The sequence below is a fragment of the Larimichthys crocea genome, chromosome XIII (assembly GCF_000972845.2).
Source record: "Larimichthys crocea isolate SSNF chromosome XIII, L_crocea_2.0, whole genome shotgun sequence".
NCBI classification, from domain to species: domain Eukaryota; kingdom Metazoa; phylum Chordata; class Actinopteri; family Sciaenidae; genus Larimichthys; species Larimichthys crocea.
The window spans coordinates 40634766-40659226 of record NC_040023.1 but is presented as its reverse complement, the minus strand read 5'-3'; the positions used below and the strand labels follow the sequence as shown (position 1 = coordinate 40659226).

The 24461-nt window shown below is 37.6% G+C and overlaps 2 protein-coding genes across 2 annotated transcripts; both read right to left on the bottom strand.

The window, feature by feature from the left end:
• Positions 1-7002: 7002 nt before the first annotated feature.
• LOC104922519 (alpha-elapitoxin-As2a) lies at positions 7003-9890 on the bottom strand. Its single transcript, XM_010735357.3, has 3 exons — positions 9731-9890; positions 8426-8536; positions 7003-7614 (listed from the first exon to the last, which is right to left on the bottom strand). The coding sequence occupies exons 1-3, from the start codon at positions 9780-9782 to the stop codon at positions 7376-7378; spliced, it is 402 nt and encodes a 133-aa protein (XP_010733659.1). The 5' UTR covers positions 9783-9890; the 3' UTR covers positions 7003-7375.
• A 605-nt stretch (positions 9891-10495) lies between these two features.
• On the bottom strand, positions 10496-21676 carry spaca4l (sperm acrosome associated 4 like). The gene is made up of 3 exons (XM_010735358.3): positions 21540-21676; positions 13365-13475; positions 10496-12002 (listed from the first exon to the last, which is right to left on the bottom strand). The coding sequence occupies exons 1-3, from the start codon at positions 21589-21591 to the stop codon at positions 11773-11775; spliced, it is 393 nt and encodes a 130-aa protein (XP_010733660.1). The 5' UTR covers positions 21592-21676; the 3' UTR covers positions 10496-11772.
• Between the last annotated feature and the right edge of the window lie 2785 nt (positions 21677-24461).

The window sequence follows — 24461 nt, the reverse complement described above, 5'->3', positions numbered from 1 at the left end:
CTAAGACTCCGGATTTTACCTGCTTTAATTGGTATACAGATGTTGTCTTCCAGTTAGGACCTAGGTGTGTTTGGCCACTCCTCAGTTTCTATTGTCAGGACAGGTTTCTCATCTTTGGCAGTGTTGAATAGTTTGTGGTTAGAAAATTCTTCTTAACTCTGCCACTGAACATTTGTCATTAAACATACCCACACACACAAACACACAAACATACACGCCATGTAGCAGTTGGGCTGAGTGTCACAGCAGGTCTTAGTGGATCTGAATAGACATCTACCTCCGATCCCCACTTTGCAGGTGTGACAGACCAGGGACTCACCTGTGATCCAGAGGGAAGGAGAGATTAGCAAATCACATAAGGAGAGAAAATGCTGTAGAAAGAGGTGAAGTGAGGGAGAAGGAAATACTTTGTGTGTACATTAGTTGGAGGAAAGTCAGCCACAGTGACAAACTATCATTTAAAGGTCCAGTGTGTAGGATTTGGTGGCATCTAATGGTGAGGTTACAGATTGCAACATCCCTCCTCTTTCAAGTTTGTAGGGGAACCCACAGTGACCTCACAAAAAACATGAAAGATCTCTACTTAGGCTGCATTCAGACAGGATCTGGCACTGCTGAGAAAACGTTTTCCCATTCATGTGGGTGGGGTTGTCAGTTTCGGCCCTGGCGGTCCATGAGAAAAGTTGTTTCACCGTGCGACATAGAAGTCGAGCGAGATCCAGTTTTTAGAAAAACAAAGCCTGACATTACACTCTGGCCACCAATCAAACACTCGGATCAAGTAAACCCTGTTTCTGTGTCTGAAACAGATACTATCCAGGTGGATTCATGGACTAAACTCTGATTATCTACCTATTGTGTTCCAGCTTTGTTATTTCATGCACCCAACTTCTAAATCTGTGTCTGATTTGCATTTCATGCTGCAAAACATGTGACATGTGACGTTACAGATAATGTATGTATGCATGAAGTAATGAGACATATTTATGAATATTATATTTATGCTATTTAATGTAAATAGAGCCCCTGAATGTACTCCAGCTTCCTCCCATGGTCCAAAGACATGTAGATTAATTGATGAATGTGAGGGTGAATGTTGTTTGTCTCTATGTGCCCTGTGTTTGCACCCAACCTCAGCTGGGATAGATTTCTGCACCCCCTCACGACCTTTATAAGCAGCAGTTATGGATTGAGGGATATATTCTTGCATATATTATTGCATATAATAATATTACATATTACAATTAAATAATATATATCCGAAGTAAAAGAAATGATTGTATTTGACAATCTTTCTAAGGGATGATCCTTATTGCATGACTAATTTATCACACGGAACATTTAGTACTTTGTTTGGTATACAAATGTTGTCTTCCGTGTTGGCACAATATTGGGTACATAATTGGGCACAGAATTTAACCCATAAGTCGTGCCAAAAGCAACACTACCATAGCAAGTTTCTTTTTATTTAATTTTCAATACCTACCAACCAGTTCTTTAACATACCATCAGTTCAGTACTTCCTTGATACAACTCAAGACCTTTTGCAATATGTTATCATTTTGATAACACGATTATTTATGATAATCATTAACAGCAACCCTACAAAGAAAGACTTCTGCCACTCCTATGTTTGTCTTGTATATGCTTTACTGCATTGTTGTATATAACAGGAGCGTCATGCTATTTTGGCATTGGATTTTCGGCCTCACAGCTTCAAATTAACACAGTAAAAATGTATTTTAAGGTTTAAGGTCTTTATTATGATGTTTTAATGTAAGGGCATGGGCAGATTGCAGCATACTGTGTAAGTGTCTAGGTCATTATCAGTAGCATGCTTTATAAGTCTGTTAGTTTACACCACAAGTGGCTGCTGATAGGACCCTCACAGGCCACAGTAGTGTTTAAGTTTGCATGTAAAATGTCTCAGTGTTGGTGAAATTAAAGACCTGCTTCACAGACATCCTAACATGAAGCCAGAGGTGACCATATTTGTGGAGCTGATGGGTGACATATTACAAGTTGGGCTGCATTTCGTTGATCACAAATGTTCTCATATTCCAGCTAAACAGTAATGTAAAACATTTGAGGAGAGAAATAATCAGTGCAGTCACAGAATCAGATTCATATTTGATCAGCGCTGACAGTTTGATCTGAGTTCTGTGAGTCTGGAGTGTTCAGCTGGACGAACTTACTTACAATGACTTGTAAGTCACAAGGTAGCCACGCCCTAAAGCATTCTCTGCTTTATCGTCTATTTCACCTTCTAAATAAGACCATAATTTACTAAATGAACATCATTCTGTGTGAAAGAAGAATTGAAACTAGAAATTGAGACCATAATCTCATGAGGAAACTGTTTACTGAAGTAATAAATAAATGGGAAAGTAGGCAATTTTCTTCATTCATCAATACAAACTTCATTAATCTGTACAAACAACTAAATGTAAGAATGACAAATTGCGTTTTCATGGTGGCTTCGTGTGTTTCTTGGATGGATGTAATTTCCTGTGAAACTTCAACTAATGTTAACATTTTATTAGTGATCCTTATTGGAGATTTCACATAACCATAAAACACAAGTGGAAATTAATTTATTATTGCAACAATCAGTGTTAGAATTTAGTTGCCTTTTATTACTGAATGGGTGAACAAATCAAGGCTATACAGTCTTGCACACGTCTAGAAAGCGTTACATTATTAAAATTAATGAGGTGTTAAAATGTATGAGAATTCTAGTTAAGTATTGATATTTATTCCTGATATTCACAGCTACAAATTGCTCACAATAAATGCAGACCTACTGCACCCTCTCATGATGGTGTAAAGACTCCAAGCTGAGTCAAGTGTAACACAGAAATGCACTGACATACTGCAAGAAGTGAAGACATTTTTAAACGACAATGTGTAGCAACGACTCCCTTTTCTTCTTTAAAGCGCCCACTGGCTCCAAACTGCCATCAGAGCAGCGCACAGAGCTGCAGTCAGAGACAGCTGGACGGAGGCGGCTCCGTTGCACTGGTCAGTGTTGCAGCAGTGCATGGTGAGGGTGTAGTTAACAGTCAGGATGGAGCCTGTTGAGTTTTTGCAGCCGGATTCTTGCGTGCAACCTCGTGCATGGATTGGCACCAGGCCAGAAGTAAAATCTGAAGAAAACAAATATGAAGTCATGTGGGTGCTTTGATGACCTAAAGACTAAAAGAGACTTAAAAGAGAAAACAAACAACCAAAGCTTGTCTTTGGGGGGAGGGATTTTGATTTGGATTTGCGACCCCAGATTTTAAAAAATAATGCTGTCATTATGCTAAATAATTCTATTAAATTACATGTTTGATAGACTTTCATACATACAGTCTTATGTTAATGCTGAAGTTCCTGATACGTGATAGTTTATGGTGATATGAAGTGTCTTCTTGATAACAAGTGTTTGAAACTCATCTAAAACCTAAATTATTTAAGTTCTCCGAGGTTCAGCAGCTTTTTGACAAGGCACACCTGAGCAGTGGCGAATTATTCCTTTACAAAATGTTTATTTTTATGCTTTTTTGTTCCTTGTTTATATGTATCAGTGGTCTTAAAGCAAACCTCTAAGGATTTTGAGTTATTATTATTATTAAATTACTGCGTTTTTGTAATCTTACAAAATTGTTGAATGAGTCATTCAGCTGTTCAACTTACGGGCAACTGCGCTGTAGCATTTTTTCTGATCATTAGTGCATTTTACAGGAGTATCACTGATGCAGAGACCAAGAACGGACACATCGCAGGTGTTACAGGTGAGAGACTTAACTGTGGGAGAGGAGACAACAAGGAAACAGTAACGAAGAATGTTCTTAAGTCTCACGGTAGCAATCCTTGCATGACGTACATGTAAAGGAAAACAATAGGCACAAATATCTGAGTCCATTTAGTTCCGCCTTTATAAAACAAACACCTGCTGTAATCACAGAGTACACACAGTCTCATAACCTCTCAAGGTGAACAATGGCTGCAGATGTATTACCCAAAACACACTTCAAACCAGGATATGACTTTGAAACAGGCTATATAAAATGACACACCTATTGTTGAGCTATTCTCATGCTATATACAGATAGTTATGGTTTGAACTGACATTTCTGCCTCACCTGAAAACATCAGAGATGAACAGAATTTCATTTGAGATTTTTCAAATCATTGGAAAAACTTAAAAACTGTTAACTGTGTGTTTGGTCAAAAACTGGGCAAACAAAACTAAAACTATTTGCTATTAATTTTGGGTGAAATACAGGTCCTCTATGTGCCTCAAATATGGGTGTGGCATTTCTTACAGCTTGCTTCAAAGTCACATATCCTGTACTGTCTTGTGTTTTAGACGACAAAAAACAACATCAAATAACTAATAATTAGCATTTTTAAATGTAATAAATTAAATCACAGCCTGGCTCTGACAACACATATCATATATAAAAAGCAATTTGTATTGCAAGATAGCCCGTCTCTGCACAGTTATGAGCTTGAATAAGGTGAAATTATGTTCAGAAAAAAGCATAATACAAATATAAAACAGTAGAAAAAAATATTAACAGTAGAAAAAAATTGTCTAAATCCACTTAAGACAGTTAAGACGTTTGTGTATTTCTATTGGCTTTGAAATTATTTCTGAGCATAAACGAAAACCTCAAAATGTTAATGATCCTTATTTGAATCTATACACATGGTGAACCTGCACAAACCTAAAGATTTCCCAGCTACAAAATACTTTTAAAATCTCCTACCTGTAACAAACAGAGTCAATAATGCTGCACAGCTCCACAGAAATTTGTTCATCTTGATGTTCTTAGATGTACTAACCCTAATCTTTTTAAGATCTTACTGTTTCAGAAGCTTTGGGATTAAGTTTTGGGAGCAGTGACTAGTGGTCATGATCTTTATACACGGGGGAGGTGTAAAATAGAGTCAACATTAGTGATAAGAAAGTTGAGGGGAGTGAGGCATTCCTGTAAGTATGATTTGAACATAAAAACATCGTTAACAATAGAAATACCTTTGTGTCCACACCACCCATCATCTTTTAAATGAGCTCATTTGATGGATTTTAACTGAATATTTAACACTAGAATGCTTTAAAAGAGGTTTATCTTTCAGTTAACCAGTTCAGTTTATCCATTGCCTTTAGTAACTATTTATAGACAGCTCTATAGACAGGTTTCTGAGCTATATCATCAGTGGGACGCCAGACATGTGTTAATACAGCCATATTCTGGGTGAATTAACATAAAAAGTTGTGTTTGTGCCCAAAATGCACCAATCACAGTTTGTGATAAACGTTCATTATCTTAACACACTCTGTCCTTTACTTTCACTCTGTGTTTGACATTCATCTATTGATCACTGATGGTCCTTATAAACACCAACAGCCCATTTCTTCTACAAGCTGTTCGAGTCTTGCAAATCTAACATGTAACACCCAAACTCCAAACAAGCTTGAGGTTGCCATCTGTAGATAAGGCCTGCTGTGACTCAGAAGTATTCTGCAAGTTTGTGGGAGGTCCAAGACTGACCCAGACGCTTAAACAGAGTAACTATTCAAGTCATTTTTGTTATGTTGAAGGTAAGTATACTCAAAATGTAAACTCAACCAGAGACCAAGAACAGTTTCAACAGCCAGAGGGAATGGTGCAGGGCGGGTGGAGGTCTGGGAATGAGGGGTGCAGGTGGTGGCAAGAATCCAAAAACAAGGGTGAAGATGAGACAGAGCTTGACACGGCAAGGAGAAAGTACACTGAGTTCACCATAGTGTTGTTACCGCAATAACAACTGAACAATCTGGGTGAGTGTGAGAAGTGGAAGTGGTCTTTTATCCAGAGGTATAAAAAAAGGGGTAAAATTCATGCAGGTGGTGAGGTGATCAGTCAGGTGAAAAGGTTTCAGGAGGCCACGCCCAGCACACACACATATACACACACACACAACAAAAACACAATGGGAGGGAAAACAAGAGGTGTTTGTTCTGTTTTATTTCTGACATCACTGAAACTGAGCACATGCTTTCAGTGATTCAATAAATGAAAGAATGAAACCGCCCAGGTTAGACCAGATTGCATAATTAGAAGAGGAAAGTTTTTGCACAGATTCTGTGAGAAAGAAGCACTCATTTTAAGATAACACAGCTCATTGTGTGCGTTACGGCTGTTTGATGAAGTGTGCAAACATGCCTTGTCAGACTCTGTGATCAATGCTTTCCTTATCAGGTTGAAGTGGATTTAGAGTTTGTGTACGCCCTCATACAGGCACAGTAAGGGCTTCTGGCTCGTTGGTTAGAATGAGTGAAGTTTTGCCTGTTCACACTGTAGTCTTATAGGTTCATATGAAGTTTTGCACTTGTGTAACACATCTTGTATATTTTGAGGACAACAGCAGGATATAATAGAATAGAGTGTGCTAAACAGCAGGTTTTCTTAACTGCTGGTTGATATTTTGGGACACTCACAGTTCATTTCTCACTACCTGTCGAGCCAACTTTGGATACAGTCTTGCTTAGCATCATCATTACCACTAGCTGCTATTTCTCACTGGATTTATGTGTCATATTAACTACTCAGAGCTGCCAGGTTAAGATGGGCATGTGGTAAAATGACAACAAACAAATTTAAACAGTATTTAGACTGAATACTGAAATTACTGTAAAATAATGAAGCTATGAAGAAATGTTTCTACACCACTGCTGCACACACTTCCTGGATAGTTTGGGGAGACCTTATTACTTCAAGTATTTCAACTGTCTATGTGGTGCTTCCCCTTGGAATAATTAAAATACATTATTGCAAGTGTTACTAAACTTATATTGCACTGTATGATATTAAAATAGCTGTGAATGGTCGTCTGTCTCGTAACCTCTGGATGTACCCCAATCTCTCGCCCAGTGTCAGCTGGGATTGGCCCCAGCCCTGATGGATGAATGAATGGTGCTGAAAGATGGACTAGAGGCAGTAGATGTTTTTAAGTGTTTTTCTTTATTTGTTTACATCACTGTTCTGTGTAAAAAGTACAACAGTAACAGTAGTTAAATGGATAAATACAATTCGATTAAAAAAAAAAAAGACAAAGCAAGACAGTTGCATGGAAGATTTACAAACTCAATGTTTCCCTGAAACATTACATTGTTCCACTTCCATAATGTGGACAAATTAGTTTTGTGTTTTATATTTTAAAATTAAACCCTGACATGACGAAACCTGAGTTATGGAAAAAAGAGTGTCACACCATATGAGCATACAAATAATCACTTATAAACTCATAAGATCCAAATGTTTTATTTTGGACGGAGCGTTTGTTTTTGTAAAGACTCAATGAATTAATCAGCACTTGTTTTTGTGATTTAGCGGTAGGCATATTATAGCATGCTTCCCCACACAGAGGCCAGGATGGCTGCACCGAGGGCGGCAGTGAGGGTCATCTTTGTGGAAGGGGCACCGCTGAGCTGGACGGGGTTGCACTTGTCTGTTGAGCAGCACTCGATTCTGGTCTGGTAGGTAACACCAATCAGGGTAGCGTTCATGGTTGCGTTACAGCCCATGGGCTCACGGCAACCCTGAGTGTTGAAGCCCACGGAGCTGGAGACGGATGGGAAAGCTGAGGAGAGACGGATGTTTTAGAAAAATGGAATGTAACTTGGCATGTTTAATCAAATACCATTTTGAGGTACTGCTACAATTTTATTACTTTGTACTGCAACACATTTACACATATGTTTATATACTTTTAAAATACATTTTCTTAATTTTGCAGCTTCAGATACATTTAAGATGAAATCACTAATAACAAAATCACATTCTTTCCTTCTCTTCTTTGGTTCTTCTTCAGTGGACAGTGGAACTTGAATGTAAATGACAATATTTTCACTTAAATGACCAGGACCCTTACATGTTACACTAATGTATGGTCTACGGAGTGAAAGAGTCATATTATTGCACATCTTCTCTTGGACTACTACCTTTGATAACTATATTTGAACATGAATGCACATTCCTGCACAGCTCTTTTTATCTCGGTCCCATATTCTACATACATTTATCTGCCTGTGCTTGACATACTCCATTCCTTATCTAATCTTTCTACTTCATATGTTATGTGCCAAAACAACTAATTCTTTGCACATGAAAATCTACTTAATAATAAACCTGATTAAAAAAAACCCTAGGTAATAGATACATGATGTTATACAGTATGTACACAATAACTACCGTAAATGAGGGAATGACTAGAGTGAATCAGTATTAGGATAACTAACTTGAATATCTGGTCAGATGGGGATACTGGTTTAGTGTGTGTGTGTGTCAGTATAACAGTATTTGGAAGTGATTTCATTTGAAACGTGCGTGTGCTGTTGTGTAATGTTTGAAGGGAGAGGGTGTGAGCTTTTTTTTTTTAGGAGTTGACCTACTTGCTTTTCCAGTGAAGCAGACGCTGGTGTTGGTGCTGCAGGTCAGTTCGCTAGAGCTGAGGCAAAACCCGAGAAGTCCATATTGGCACTGGTTACAGGTCAGACTGTCCACTGAAACACAGGTGAAAGCACAAGAGTTAAACGTTTGTGTGGTTGAAGGGAACAGAAACAGGTTTATTCAACGAGGTATCTGTATCAAGAGCTGCAATAAATAAGGCCGTTCTTGCTTTAATTCATATAATTCATTCCTGATATCAGCATGAATGTTTGGTATTCAAATAATTGTAGACCTCTTCTACCTCTCCTATGTTTATGGTTTAACCATTTCTTTTGGCTCCATCTTATTTTATCTTTTAAAAATAATTTGTGATCCACCACACCCTGCACTGTGGTGCAAACAATTCAATGCTGTTAAACCCCGCCCGGGGTAAATAAACAAACTCTAAATAACAAATCAGATGATCATCATGTTGATTTTGACAAAACTGTTTGACTTCTGGTCGAATATTCATGGTCATAGGAAGTATCAAATGTATAAGGATGCAAATGAGTGGTGAGCTTTTACTGAATGGTGACTTAAAGTAGGTTTCATGCTCATTTGGAGTGTTCGTATTAAGGGTCAGTTCACTTAAATCACACAAATAAAACATTTTATGTTGGTTCCACTTTCTATGGTTTTCAGATATATGCTTCTAGATGTGTTGCTGTCATCCCAATTTACCGGAGATTAGTGGAATTTCAATTGTTCAATTGAAAACTGTTGACAGTGAGGGTTGTGGATTATCCCATGGTATTGTTTCTAGTATAAAACACATTGATGTGTTTCCTGAGTGTTTTCAGAGACACAACCAAACTTTGATTAAAACGTGAACACACTGAAAATATGTGCCAGGCCAGATACCACTAAATGTAAGAAAAATGTCTCTATAATTCTGGTGAACTGACCCAAAAAATGAAGTCAAATTGTAAGTAAGTCCATCAGGTGGAGAGGTTTACATTTTTTAGAGATTAACGTGGATCATTTGCCAAAATACCTTCTTTTCATCAATTTAATTTTGATACCACATTTGCAAAAAAATTAATAAAAATGTCAAATGAAATGATACTAAACTGAGCATAAAAAGTTGAATTCACCCGTAGTATTTGTCTTTTTTGCTTATATAATTACACATTATTACGCACTGTATTTTAACAAGTTGAAAACAGGAAACTTTACAGGACTGTCTGATTTTTTTGTGTGTGTACTTAAGTCTCTCTTTAATATAACAAATCTGTGATGATTGATCGATCCTTGTTCAATCTTACCTAGCATGATAGATGCAACAGCTGCAAGCACTCCAAATAAGATCCTTCCCATCTTGTTTTGTCGGTTTTGTTCTTGGTTTCAAAGAAAATTTAAAAAAAAAATCCTTCCTCCCAGGAGATCAGAAGCTGTGTAAGATAAGAAGTGATGGACTTTTTTGGTGAGAGCCATTTATATAATGAGACAGGTGATGGGAGGGGACATAGGGGAATTCTTCAAGCCTATTGTCTTTAGCCTTGGGGGAAGAGTCACTGAGATTCACCTGACAAGTGCAAATTGAAACCAAATGGTCTGAGCCTGTCTAACAAGTTAAAGAATAATTAATCACAGATTAAATCACAAGCATACATTGATAACTTCATAAGTCTTTCTTTTGTAATTTCTAATTTGTTTGTCATCGGTAAAAAAAATGGAAAAATGTAGTAGTATAACTTCCAGAAGCCATGGTGGCATGTTCATTTTGATTTATTTGACCAACAGAACAGAAAACAGACATATTTATATCTCACATCTACATGTGACTGAAGGAATGCTTAATTTGAGGGACAATTTCTAAAAACAGCCCACTTGGGTTGGGGATTTCTTTTTTTTTGTAGCTTTGTAATGTCCTCATACATTGAAAATGTGCCAAATACCAGTAGTAGCACTGTATCTCTGCTGTGAGGCACTGAAACCTGAAAACCGGTCGGTCCTGCAGGATGGCTACAAGCCCAAGCAATTTGAAAGATGACACCAACTCACATGAGTAATAACACAAAGAACACGAGTTGTTGTTTTTTTCCAAGTTTGAAAATTTATTTCATTTTTCAACATAACCTGTCTACATAACCAAACACATTTGATTTTTGGAAAAAAAAAATGCCAAAAGTGTTGGTTTCAGGAATGTTTTGATGATCTTTACTGATTTGTGTTGAATAGAGGATATGTTCGGATCAGCCCTGACAAATTGCTGCTATCTTCATTCTAATTCAAAATCTACTGAGCAATTTGACCTTGTTTTTCGCCAGATATATATATAGATATATACACACAATAAAAACTAGCAAGATAAACAAAAGCTTTTACCTCACAATGTTGTGCAGTGTGGATTTGAGACAAATATCAAAAATAGGAATTGGGAAAAACCAGCAAAATAGAAAGAAATATTTTCACAGACAGCACCAGACAGAAGCCAAGAGACAATTTACATGTTAGCCACACATTAATAAACACAAAATAAATGGCAATAAATGAAATGTTCATAGAAGCTTTGAAATCTACATGGTGGAATTTGAATATTATGACTCTAAAATGTCAATACAGTGGGTCAAAAGCAATAAATTAAAGGAATAGTTCAGCAATTTGAGAAATATACTTATTCCACTTCTTACATAGTTAGATGAGAAGAACAGTACCACCATGTCCATGGTTAGCATTAAGAATAGAAACTGGGAAACTGCTAGCCTGGCTCTGTCCATTGGTAAAAGAATACAATAACACCTTTCAAGCTAACTAATTAATTTGTACGGATTAAACGAACGAGATCTAACATTGTAATTAGTGAACTTTAGCGGCGCTGGTAGGCATATTATGTTCAGCCTGAGCCAGGCTAGTAGATTCTCCGTTTCCAGTCTTTATATGCTAGGCTAGGCTAAGCTATTAAGTATTTAACAGACATAATGAGAGAGGTACTGATCTTCTAATTCTACTGTGGGGAAAGAGTGTATTTCCTAAAATGCTGGAGTATTCTTTTAAGCTGTCAAGCCACAAATTAACAGTTTAGTGACACAGTGACATGTGGTGGACTTCTTAAATCATCTTTTATGTCAGTGTTGCACACTAGAAACCTTTACACTTTGTGTGTAAACTAACATTTTAATATTTCTGATAGAGAAATAAGGACTGGGGCACTTTTTAATCTAATAATACAAAATGAAAAGAGGGGATTACATTTTTACTGTTCTCACAAAGCCAAAGAGTGCAATACACCTCAAGGACAGTATAACACAAGACCTATGTGTGTTTCATGTGTATGCACTTTATGTCATCCGTCATCTATCTCCTGTCAAACCAGGTTAATGGCCACAAACAGAGCAGTGAATGTGGCCAGGGCCAGGTTCAGACCAGATGTCGCGGGCAGACCAGGCGCAGCATTACACAGGTCGGTGGAGCAGCACGTTTTGGTCATGGTGTAGACGGTAGAGTTGGAGGTACTGCTGGGGAAGTTCACCTCTTTGGTCTGGTTGCACTCGGCCACTGCTAGACAGCCCTTCATCGAGATATCCACGAAGCTGGCTGTGGAGCGACAACAAGCATAGACAATCACGGTCAGTGTCTATTGTTCATCGTGTTTGAAATGGTTGGTTGGAGTTGCAGAGTGAGAGATATGCACTCATACACTGCATGTTGTTGTTGGGTGAAGACTTTGTTATGTATGTACCTGTCTGAACATCAGATTGGCTACCGTAACATGGCGCAAAAATGCAGCAGGAAATCTCGAAGCTGGCACAACTTCTCCTGCTGCATTTCTTCCTGGCAGTAAACACGGTAAACCCATTCAAATGAATCGGAAAAACTGAACTGGATTTGGTCTGAATCTGGCCTTACAAGCTTTTTTTACCCTCAACAAATCCCAATAAAGATAAACATATGCAAATATAGGGCAAATTCTAAAAATAAATAAATAGTTTCCTATAAAATCTGGCCAGCAAACATCATCACAGACAGGAATAAATAAAAAATTTGTCGGGAATTATTTTCAACTACACTCTTCCTGTTCGAGTGAATATTTATGATAAGTCCGTAAGTCTTCCTGTAAAACGGCATTTTAGTCAAATGATTCACCGCCAGCCTCTAGGAGGAGCCTCTAGAAAATCAAGTTTATCTGTTATGAGGGAAGATCGCCACTAGCTATCTTTTCATAACACTTAAACATCAATATGGTGATAAGAGGCAGATCTGTAATTTGTAACACCTGATATGATGCTTATATTAACATTAACGTTCATCATAAACCTCTTCAGGAGCAAGAACATTCTATGTGCCATCTATCACACAGCTCACATCTAGGAAATGTAATCAGATTAATCACTTCTACACATTACAATTAAACCTAACTTTACACTAATTACAGTAGTGTTGGAGATTATGTGCACATATCTACATATTATCATGTAAAAACATATTTTGGGAGAATGTTTAACCCCATTATTTTTAGCAAAGACTGAAGAAGTTTATTATTTTGTATCCTAACCAGCTGTTTCAAATGTGAATTCATCACTTTACCATCTGAATCATCTGAAAAGTCTTACTTGCTAACGAGTTCACACACTCTAAGTTACAACACAATTAGTTTATGTTACAAATGACAGGTTTATTTTTCTGGCAGTAGTGCCCTGAGGTAAAAGTATCCCTGATTGGAAATCATTGGTTTAAATGATAAATGTTTTCTATTGATCGACCAGTTGAGTTATCAAGTAACCCAATTGTTCCAGCATAATAAAACTCCTTGTTTCCACCTTTTGATAAAGTTCTAAAGCTCTTCTTCTTATTGTTGTTGTTGAGTATTTTGAGAATGCAACTGGCGGGGTGATGTGCGCATTGAGAACACTCTTCTTTTAGGAGAATGTGGTCCAGCGAGATTTTTGGCAGCCTTACCTGCTTTCCCGATACCACTGAAGCACTGTTCTCCACTACCACACGTCATTTTAGTGGTAAGGCACATGTTCCAGATGCCGATGTTACACTTGTAGCATTGCAGAGTTTGACCTGGCATTAACACAAAGTTGGACAGGGGAGTGAGGGAAGGGGAAGAAGAATAAAACAATTAGCAAAAAAAGGTTTGCAACATGCTATAATTATGAAGACAAAACCACAGACTGATACAGACTGAGACTGATAAACAGGTCTGCATTCAGGTAAACATCTTTTCATGTCTGACTGAAATGAAGACCTTTACTGAAAGCCAAGACAATTTCAGTGTTTACCATCCACTCAGATGTTGCAGTTTCAGACATTTTACAAAGGTCTCGCATGGTTGACTATAATTACACAAAGTCAGTGTCACGGATGAGTGTTTTGACTCCCATTACTGGTCGAGGTCATACAAACTCTTGGTAGCACTAGGAAGTTGTCTCAGTCTTAACTCTTTTGAGTTAACTTATTATACTTCATGTTTACTTACTTATAAACATTGCAGTATACTTTATTTACTTGATAATGTAATTCTTCTGCTACTTCTACTCTTTCGTCCTCAAAGATGCCTCTCCCAGTAATAATGATCAACTAATCACTCCAACACAGTAAATTCTTTTTTAAAATCTCCTTTTCCTGGCCTTGTGATGAAAACGCTTACAAATAGAAGTTGTATTTTTTCCCCCACTGATTAAAGGTTTTCTTTATCCAAATTAAGGTTCTATAGGTTGCATGTATGAAACCAAACTTGGATTTTGAGCTACATTAGGAAGTAGTTTGAGCTATTTTATTAGCTTCATTTAACGGCTGTAATTAGCTTCCAGACAGAGAAAATGGCTGCAGACGACTATAACCCTGTGTAGCCCCTGTAAATTCTAACTATTAGTTTGCACACCAGGAACTCTAAACACGTTTTATTATGTTATGTTATGTGAAGTATGTTGACGAAAGCTTCCCGCACAGGAAAGAGATCTGAATGGTTGTCATCAACTTGGGACTTTTGTGAGCTCAGGGTCTAAGCTTACGTGCACTTTGCACTACATACAACAAATTCAGAGCAGCATAAATGTGTGGCATGTCGGGACATAGAAATGGAAATAAAAATGTAAAAATAAATACAATTTTACAAATTTACAATTTTTTTTTTTATGTATCACATAAAAGATTATTAGGCGAAAATAATTAACACAAACAAAGCTTAAAAATTAGCCATTATTTGTAATGAGAGCTCCAGAGCACATGAAAACTATTTAGGCTCTAGAGGAGCCAATTCTGGAAAATCTGTGTGGGCTACAGATGGTGACCAAAAAAAGTTTCTTTAAAATACATACATACAGTATAGCCTTATATTTTTGCAGTTAGTATACAAAAAAAAAAAAAAGTACAAACACAAAGTGATACTGGTAGAACATGTTATATGGTTGTATAGTAGTAGTAGTAATACTATAATCATAATAATAATAATAATAAACTAGGAGTGGTGATACCGTCTGTTTAGAGATGACAAATTGAGAAGACAAATAAGTGAATGCTGCCTATTGTAGTTTAAAAGGGTTAAGGTTAGTGTGATTCAGAACTGGGAGGGGAGATACTCGGGAAGGGGAGTGAACCCATTGTTCAGAACCTGTCACTCCAGTTTTACTCAGTGCCCCATGACTGAAGTTCTTGCAGGAAGTACATACTGAAGTCCCTAAACAAACATATACAAAAGAGTCTGTGTCTGGAATGTTCTTGTTTGTTTGATAAAGATTCATTGAGTTCATTTTAATGGTTTAAAAAAGTAAAGCGTGAATGTGAACAAAGACTCGCAGCTGTATTGTTGAGATGTTTGCTGACTCAACCACTTATCATTTTTTCCAGCTAAGTAGCTCCTCCAATTTAGGTGTGCATTGCATCGTGGAACAACGTCCATTACATCATACTCAAGCATCACAATAACCGATATCTTTGGTTATATTAAACTAACTGTCATTATTTCCAGTATGAATAAGTGGTAAAGAATTGGGAGACACTTTAACTTGACATATACACACACACAAACGGGGGAGCTGACCTGAAAAACCTTTAGCACAAATAAAAACATGTCAGAGGTGTATACTTGTGAGAACATAAAAGCCATATGATCCTGTGGGACAGCGTGATTTCAATCACAATCTGGTGGGATAATCCCAACACACCCAGATTTTTGTACATAGACAGCCCCACACCCTATCACGCTGGTTTCAGTTACACCCCAGTCCAAGACTCAGGTGACAACCCTCAGTCCTCTCTTACTGCTTATTTTTTTAATCTGAGAAATAAAATGGTCACAGAAATATGTCAAAAAGACAAATATCTGACTCAGCTTATGTGTACTGTGTACTAAGTCATACTGTTGGACCGCAAAAGATAAATACTAGGTAGGGCAAATTACTGGTAATCAAAGTATTGACCTCAGTGCTGCCACACCTAGGAACACTTCATCACACTACAATGCTGAATGGCATGTTACTCGCGTCACCCTTTCCCTGTTGTCTGGCTGGAAGACATTTGAAATCTAGTCTGACCTGATCCTTCGAGCCCTTGAGTCATTGCATCCAATAACAGAGAGAAATCTGTGTTGCTTAAGACTTTAGTATGGATTACAACACAAATATTCAGTGTAGAGGTCAGCAGAATCTGAGGCAGTCTGGAGGTGAAGCCACATGGAAACTGTAACGCCAATGATGTTCAATTAGAGCAGACTGTTTGTTCACTGTAGCAGAAGTGTCTCAACATATAATTGGTCTTCACCTCAGTTTATTGCAAGACATTCTTTACGCAACTGCACGTCTTTAAAGAACAGGCTCTAGATAAAAGAGGTCTGTCTACACAATATAGGTCACTTTCCTAAACTACTAAACTACATATTTGTGGGTTTAATTAGCTACGATGTTGACCAAGTTGGTGACCAGTGATGCCATAGTTACTTTGAAACAGTAATCGACTACTGACTACTGACTACTGCTCGAAAAAGTAACTTAGTTACGTTACTGACTACTTGATTTTGAAAGTAACTAAGTTAGATTACTTTTAGTTACTTGCAGCATATAGGCCTAGCAGATACAACTAACCGGTTCAATTCGGCACCACTAGTTGGCTTTGCTTCGAAATCAAGCCTCATCTGTTTAGGACTGGGACCTACCATGTCTTTTTCTTTCACTCCGGGTGGTGCTCGCTCCTTTAAGCTTGTTGTGGCGTGCTGTTTATCGAGGTGCTTCTTTAGGTTAGACGTGGTATTTTTGAAAGTCGAGAGTACTTTCTCGCCAGGGCAGAGCGTGCATCGGACCTTGATGTTACCATCATTAACTGAAATAAAATCAAAATAGTCCTTGTATTTCCAACTGCTAAACGCGAACCGCTCTTCCTCCATAGCACACTAAAGTTGCAGCTAACTCTCTCTCGCGCCGCAGAGATATGAGGACAGAACATTTGCAAAAAAAACTGCCCGGAAGTTCCAATCAAACGGCGCGTTGAACTCATTGATTCTACAGAGTGAAATGCGAAAAAGTAACGCATTTAATATTAGATAAGTAACTGTAGTCTGACTACTGGTTTTGAAATAGTAGTTGCGTTAGACTACTCGTTACTGAAAAAAGTAGTCAGACTACAGTAACGCGTTACTAAGTAGCGCGTTACTGGCATCACTGTTGGTGACACACAGATGGGTGATACTTTTTTTTTTTAAAAAGGGATAAAACCTCAATAAATGTAATGGATTATCCGAAGCAAAGGCTTCCACACAGTTGCACTGTATGCCATAAAAATGCTGAGCAGGTCCAGTTTAATCTGGTTTTGCATCAAGACAGCAAGAGGAAAAGATGACTTTGAAAGCCAGTTCACTGTTAGGGCACGGATGTTGAAGCTTCAGTCACAAAGACGGCCTAACTGGCTCATGTTTCGACCAGAATGGTGACTAAAGTGACATTTAGATCTATGGGGAAAATGTCAGTGATGCTCATTAAAAACAGTCCGTTAACAATTACATAGAGGGATGTTCAAATACGGTTATAGTCCATTAACTCCTCATTATAAAGATAAAGGCACCCCTGAGAGTCCATTTGCTCTGGTCTACAGAGATGTTGTATGATGAGTCATCCACCATATTCTTGCCAAATGGGCAAGTGCATGTTTGACGTACACCAAGAGAATGGTACAGGCCGGTACAGAGGGCTGATCTAGTGAGACTTTTTTCTGACATGGTGTGGGTCACTGCATATCAATCACATTTAATCAAACAATGGTTTGAAGAGTATAAAATATTTACACCATGATTGGAAACTCCTGTGGAGGCAGTTCACATGACTTTCTTCACAACAGAACCTTTACTTAAATGAAAGGAGAGATATGACAGTTCTGCATTCAAAGTTTTACTCTAGTACAATCAGCTGAATGAGTGGATTAAAACCATTTAAATCTAAAAATATGTGCACACACATCTAGACAGTATTTTAATGTCATGGGCAGAATGTTTTATGTGGTTCAATCTACAGTCATTTATAAGATTAGAATTTATTTAATATATAAACATCTTTAAAAAGTACTAGACGTGTCAAATAAACTAAGTGAAGTAAGAAGTAAAATTGTAGTAGAGAAATATAAAAATACAATTCCTTTAGAAACCCTCCAGAGAGTGTGATAGGAAAATTTAGTATCTACAATCAGAAAGTGTTCTCAAACTACTTCGGTTTGTTTGTTTCCGGATCTGCCTTGCCATCCAGTTTAATAGAAATTAACCTGGTTGAGCTCTGAGGTGTGGCATTTTAGAAATCAATGTGTAGACTCAGTCTTTTACTGCCCCCTACTGCTGCATCGCTACAACCACAGATCATGGAGCCTCAGCCCTTCAGTTTCTAATACAAGAACATGTTGAGGAACTTACAGCAAAGAGAGAGAGAGAGAAAAAAAGAAAAAAAGAAAATATCAATGGCTGAAATCCTGTTTAATTTAATATTAAAGATTAAGAAACTAATAAGTGATTACAGAGGATCGACTTAGGCTTAGTATCTCTCCTGTAATCAGTGCTTTGGGAGTAAGTACCCAAGAGTTCCACCCGAGGGCATCCTTGTTGCAAAAGGTCTTACAGTAGTTGGTTTGTTTGTAGTTCAAACCAGAGAAAATTAATGCCTGACCAACACAAGCAGCTGAAAGTCACTTTTTTGGGTCCAATCCACCAATAAAAGCTCAGTTTGTGAAAGCTTTGCATTATTCTGACTGTCTCAGCTCACTGTGGGGAACAACTGGGAAGAAAAAAAAAACTGAATAACAGACTAAATTAAACTCATAATGTGAGTCATGCGCTACAGCACCAAACCCACTGTGCATGGGAAGTTAAAGAAGAGACACCATGTCGTGAAATGAATATGCAAAGTTATTAAAAGTATAATTGGGGTAAATACAAACGCTGCCTTCAAAGATAATTCTTATCCTGATACAAAAACCACACAGAAGGTAAAAGATAAATGCACCTGGGTGGGTCTGCTGTGTAAATGATCTGAGTTTACATTTATGTGTGGTGGATTATCACACACAAAGCGGCCATCTCTGAAGTAAGGGAGCTGCCAGAGGTATAATAGCAGCTAGATTAAATGCTTGGCATAAAAAGATTTTTTGGCCCTTTCTGAATTTGCTTTGATAAAACATAACTTAAACAGGTGCCCTGCTTTTAGAAAACATCGAGTTCGCTGCTGCAGGCAGAAAGGTCATTACTGGAGAGCAGGATTGACATAGTTTTTATTACCTAGCGATGGATAGAATAACTTGTAGCAGGACAAAATCTTTTTAAATAAAGGAAGGTTAAATCTTGTATTTCACGTCTGTTGTTTTGTGTAAATTGAGAATTGATTATCAGGCATCAAGGTAATCTCTTTTTATTATTGATTTTCTATGAATTACCTTAACGAGCTTTTACATTTTATTACAATGACTACCTAAAAATCAAAGCTTGAATCAAAATGCAGCTTAATATTATCTCCCTTTTATTGTCTTATTCAGTCAACAGTTCAGTTGTTTTCCTCCCAATGTAAGAAATTTACTGACATCTGGATGACAGAGGTGAGTATTTTTGTCTGTTTTTATGGCAGCTGGTGCTTGGGGAAACCTCTCAGTAGCCTGTAACATGTTGACTTCAAAAACCAACCAGACCGCCATCTGAAATAATCTACTTTTCCCCAGAGTACACACACCCACAGTCATCCCTGCTGGTCACTTGTACAGGGAGATGTGAAACCTCAGTATGTAATTATCTGCATTTGTGAATCACTCTTGTGTCACAAACAACTATCTAAGTAAAAGATTCCCAGGATTAGGCCTAGGCTTAAAGTCAAAGTTATCACCTCAAATTGAAAAGCATCCAGGAGAATGTATAGTCCCCGTTACCAAGGGTGTGGTTTGAAACAGGAGACAGAGACAACAGTGCTTAAGGGATCTACAATAGCCTCAAAACACAATGGTAGAACAAACGGCCCTCATATTGAGTACCAAGTCCACCAACCCTCTGTAGAAGTGGAATCTGAGACTTGGGCAAACCCTCAACTATTGCAAGGTGAGGAATTTCTCATGCAATGGCTGGCAAGTTGGGACACGATTCGGTCTTTTAATAACGTCTGGAAAAAAACAACACAAAAAAAACTTCCTTGTATCGCAAACAGGCAGCCTCACCCTAAGCTGTAATAACAGCATTAGAAAATCCTGGTATGCGTACAAATGACACGCAGCAAAAATGTGCAGCTACTTAGTTGTATCTGTGTCGAATCAGCAACTCTGTTCCTTTGGGTGCTAAATGAGTACTTTCATTAGCAATTCATTTTGATCTTGATTAATCACTTCTATAAAATGTCAGAAAATAGTGAAAAATTCAGACTAAGACGATGTCTTCTTGTTTTATCCAATGAACAGTCTAAAACTCTGAAAGTATTCAGTTTACCATCAGAAATGATGAAGAAAACCAGCAAATCCCCACGAGTGATGTGAAATCAGATATTTTTTAGCTAACTGGGCTATTTTCTTTACAGTTTGAGCTAACTACTTCAGCTTGTCCATTACCGTTAGCTAACATTTGCAATCATTATTTTCAGCTAATTGGTTGGTTGTCCGTTATCTTACCTTCAGCTAACTATATTAACTAACTTTTAACTATTTCAACATCATTATATATTACTTTTAGAAAACAATTTAAACTCTTCCAAATGTTCTAAACTTTGTGACGACTGATGGTTCTATCAGCTTACACTAGGACACACAAAAGTATTTGAATATAACCCAACAAGTGACGTTATAAATAGAGCTTCATTGTTCGTTAGCATATCTTGTCAAACTACTTCCCTAGATTGTATCAGTCATCTACAACATGTCTGATAAGACCAGTAAAGATATAATATAATCATTTAACCAAACTAATGATTTAACTGATAATATATTTGTATTGTATTATGCAATAGGAGATACCATTCACTTTTTATTTTCACTGGGTAAATTATTAGATTTGTCACAATGGTGCCCACATCTTCTTTGGGCCCACACGCCCCTAAAAATGAGAACACACCACTGGTATAAAGAGGTAGAAATAGTGAACACACCCAGTCAAACAACCCTAAGAACCTACACTCTCCACCACTGAGCACACCGAGTGAATGGAGCGAAATGCATGTCCCAAATCCCCCCCAGAGGACCTAAAATATTATAATTTTACTCCAACTTGTTGGACAGGATCTAACCTGTGCCGCCAGGGGGAAAAAAAAGTCAAGTTGAGGCTTTTTCTTAAAACAAACAAAAATGAGACCATGGGAACATAAAAATAGCACGTAGAAGAAAATCTTGAATTTTTTTACATCTAATTATCTATTCCTGCAAAACGTAAAATCACTCTGAACACAACGATGCTGCAGCCACTGCTGTGATAGGTTTGAGGGAGCCGCAGCACAACAAAGACACACCACAAGTCCATGTAAAAAAAAAAACTGGAGCTTTTATCCAAGAAATATTTAAACGCTCTTTCTGAAATATGAAGCTCAGTTTTTAAATAACTTTAGTTTTAGAGGTTAGTTAAAAGTAAAACGCTTTGAAACAATAAAAAAAATGCATTTTTAAATGAATATATCAGCATTTAAAGTATTTTCTTACCGACTGCAAAGCAGAATCCGAGTGCAAAAAGCTGCAGAATAACTCTGTTCATCTTGAAGGGATAAAGTTACAAAATGGACTGAAAGAACAAGCTGCCTGCGAGCACTCAGACCGTTATGACTCCTCAAACAACAAACTTTTTTTTCCACCGTGCTGCATTTATAATCTTCCACCTCCCATCCAAACGTCACCGTTATCCAATCAGAGGAGCTCCTATGGAACATCCACCCAGTTTTCTGAAGCTCTCCCACCTGTGATTAACAGGTAGGGGGCTCAGACGTCCCTGCAGGGAGTTGAAGTGTGGGAAAGCTGGCCAACTGGGAATGAATGCACTCATAATAAATTAATGAATTAATTGTAAGTGATTTTATGGGGATGTTGTTGTGACTCCTCTTACAGTACAATATTCCTATATGGACTTATAGTGTTTAAGTGCTGACTTAAATGTTGTTTTAAGCCACTTCAGTCAGTGGTGGAAAGTAACTAAGCACATGTATTCAAGTTAACTGTACATAAGTACAGTTTTGGGTATTTGTACTTCTATTAAGTTTTTCTATTTTATGTTACTTTATTAATAACATAAAATTAAATTGGGCGGTGGTGGTTCAGTGGTAGAGTGGTCCAATAACCCAAAGGTTGGCGGTTCAATCCCCACTCTCGCTGCATGGAAAAATTAGATGGTGAACTGATAGCTGGTGGGGTGGCAGTCCATCTCCTTGCCACGACAGGTGCCCTTGAGCAAGGAACTGTACCCACCCCAACATCTTCCCCCCGGGCACTGTAAATTGATGCCCACCACTCCAGTATATATGTGTATATGGCATCTGTCAATGTGTGTGTTCCGACAGGTGGATGGGATAAATAACTGTGTGTGTATAAACATGATTAAGAAAGTTTCAACTTAAATAAACGTATAAAATACGTCAAGTTGTTAAAGAGCTTTTCGGTTTGTGTCATTTTTTATGTGTGATACTTAAAGTTTTTACTTAAAGGGAAAATTAGGAAGCATGACTTTTACTTACATTTAATCTGAATACAAATCCAATACTTAATCCATCATAGTGCATGCACTGCTCAAGTAATACTAATAATAGTAACACACCTGATTTTCACGTGTTTCTGTGGGACTTCATACAGATCCTAGTGAGTTTTATTGCACCTCAAAACTGTCTGAAAAATAATAAACGTTACCAATGGTGTTACTAGTGATACCAATTAAGGTCTCATTCTATTCAGGTCAAACAGAGTCAGGGTGCTGCTGTGGTGCACGTTGGCTCACTGGAAAGTCTCTGCTGCAATTAATGGAACCAAACCTAAGTAACACTGTTGACAGAACACACCCAGCCTCTCAGAGGTAAGACCATCACACAACATTGCAATTACAATAGCACTGGATATCACACACAGTGCAGAAGGAGTAGTTTGTAGCAGTGAACAGGGAACTCCCAGAGGGAACTCCGAGTCTTGTTTTCTTGTTGTTTAGTGTTGTTGTGTAATTCATATGTTTCTGTCTGTCACTGTTGCGTGATGATAGGTGTAAGGCATAATGTTGATCTTCTCTGGGATGTGCTGTGAAAAATAATCTTCCCACAGGGACAATACAGTCTAATGAACTGACTACTTAATTTGATTTATTTATGATTCTATAAAAGACACCAATCCAGGGAATAACATGTAAAAAAAAAACACAAAACATGTTAAATAAAATCAAATGACAGGATCTTAAACCAACAACCATGAACCAGAACCAAAAAAGAAACATCTGCACGAGTACACATGAATTGAGATAACAACAAAACTAATTTACAGTCCAGATTCTTTAAGTTTATGAATGAAATTCTGACTAATAATAAATAAATATAGATTTTTTTTTTAGAAAGGGACTGCTACATTGACATAACTGACCAAATAAAATAATTACTGTTTGTCCTCCTGATGCAGTTACCCACCACACCTCAAGCTCAAAGTGGTTCAGACCACATGCAGTATCCTGGTCTATCATGGCCAGGTTGGCCTCTTGGTTGATCTCACTGTTCTATTTCACCAGCCTGTGAACACCAGCTAAAGCATTAGCATGACTTATCAATGAGACGTAACAGAGTATAACTAACTAAGCTCGCACATAAGTTACACACAGTCTATTCTTGTGCAAACTGAAGTTTCAGAGTAATATTTTACTCCACCTGACACACAACTATTTGTGGGTTGGCTGGAAGTGATGATAAGTTAAAATACTTGATTTCTTCACTGGCCTCGTTTCAGTTCTCAGTTATTATTCAAATCATGTGCAGCTTTTTTTTGGTAACTCAGCCTGTGCAACTGAGATATTGATGCATTTACTAAATAACAGGGAACTATATCTGAACTGCATAATGTGATCTGTGTGTGAAGTTAATAACTTAAGCCAGAGAGTCAGTGTAATGTTACAATATACAGGCTAAGTCTAGTACTTTCTTTTGTGTTTCCTTGTTAATATTATAACATTTGTTTTGTGTGTGTGTCTTTATTCTACCATCTGAAGATTGCAGGCTACATTGTGTAACATGGTGGTGATTTGTGTACAGTATCTTCTGACGTAAATGGTACTTCATATAGATCCAACAGTGTGTTTTATTCCATCTCAGGACTGTCTGGAAATCATAATTCTCCTGGGGTACAAACCTTAATTGCTGCCCATTGAAGACAAGACATTCTCTCTGACGCACACCACATCAAACTCACACATACACACACAAACACACATCCAACACTGCTGACAGAACACACCCAGCCTCTCTATCACGCAACATCACAAGATGTTGTTTGGATTAGCTTTACATGATGAAGGTCTGAGGAATGCTATGCAATTAATAATAAGTTAATTATTAAAGGTAATAAACACACATATACACAAGCACGCACGCACGCACACACACACACACA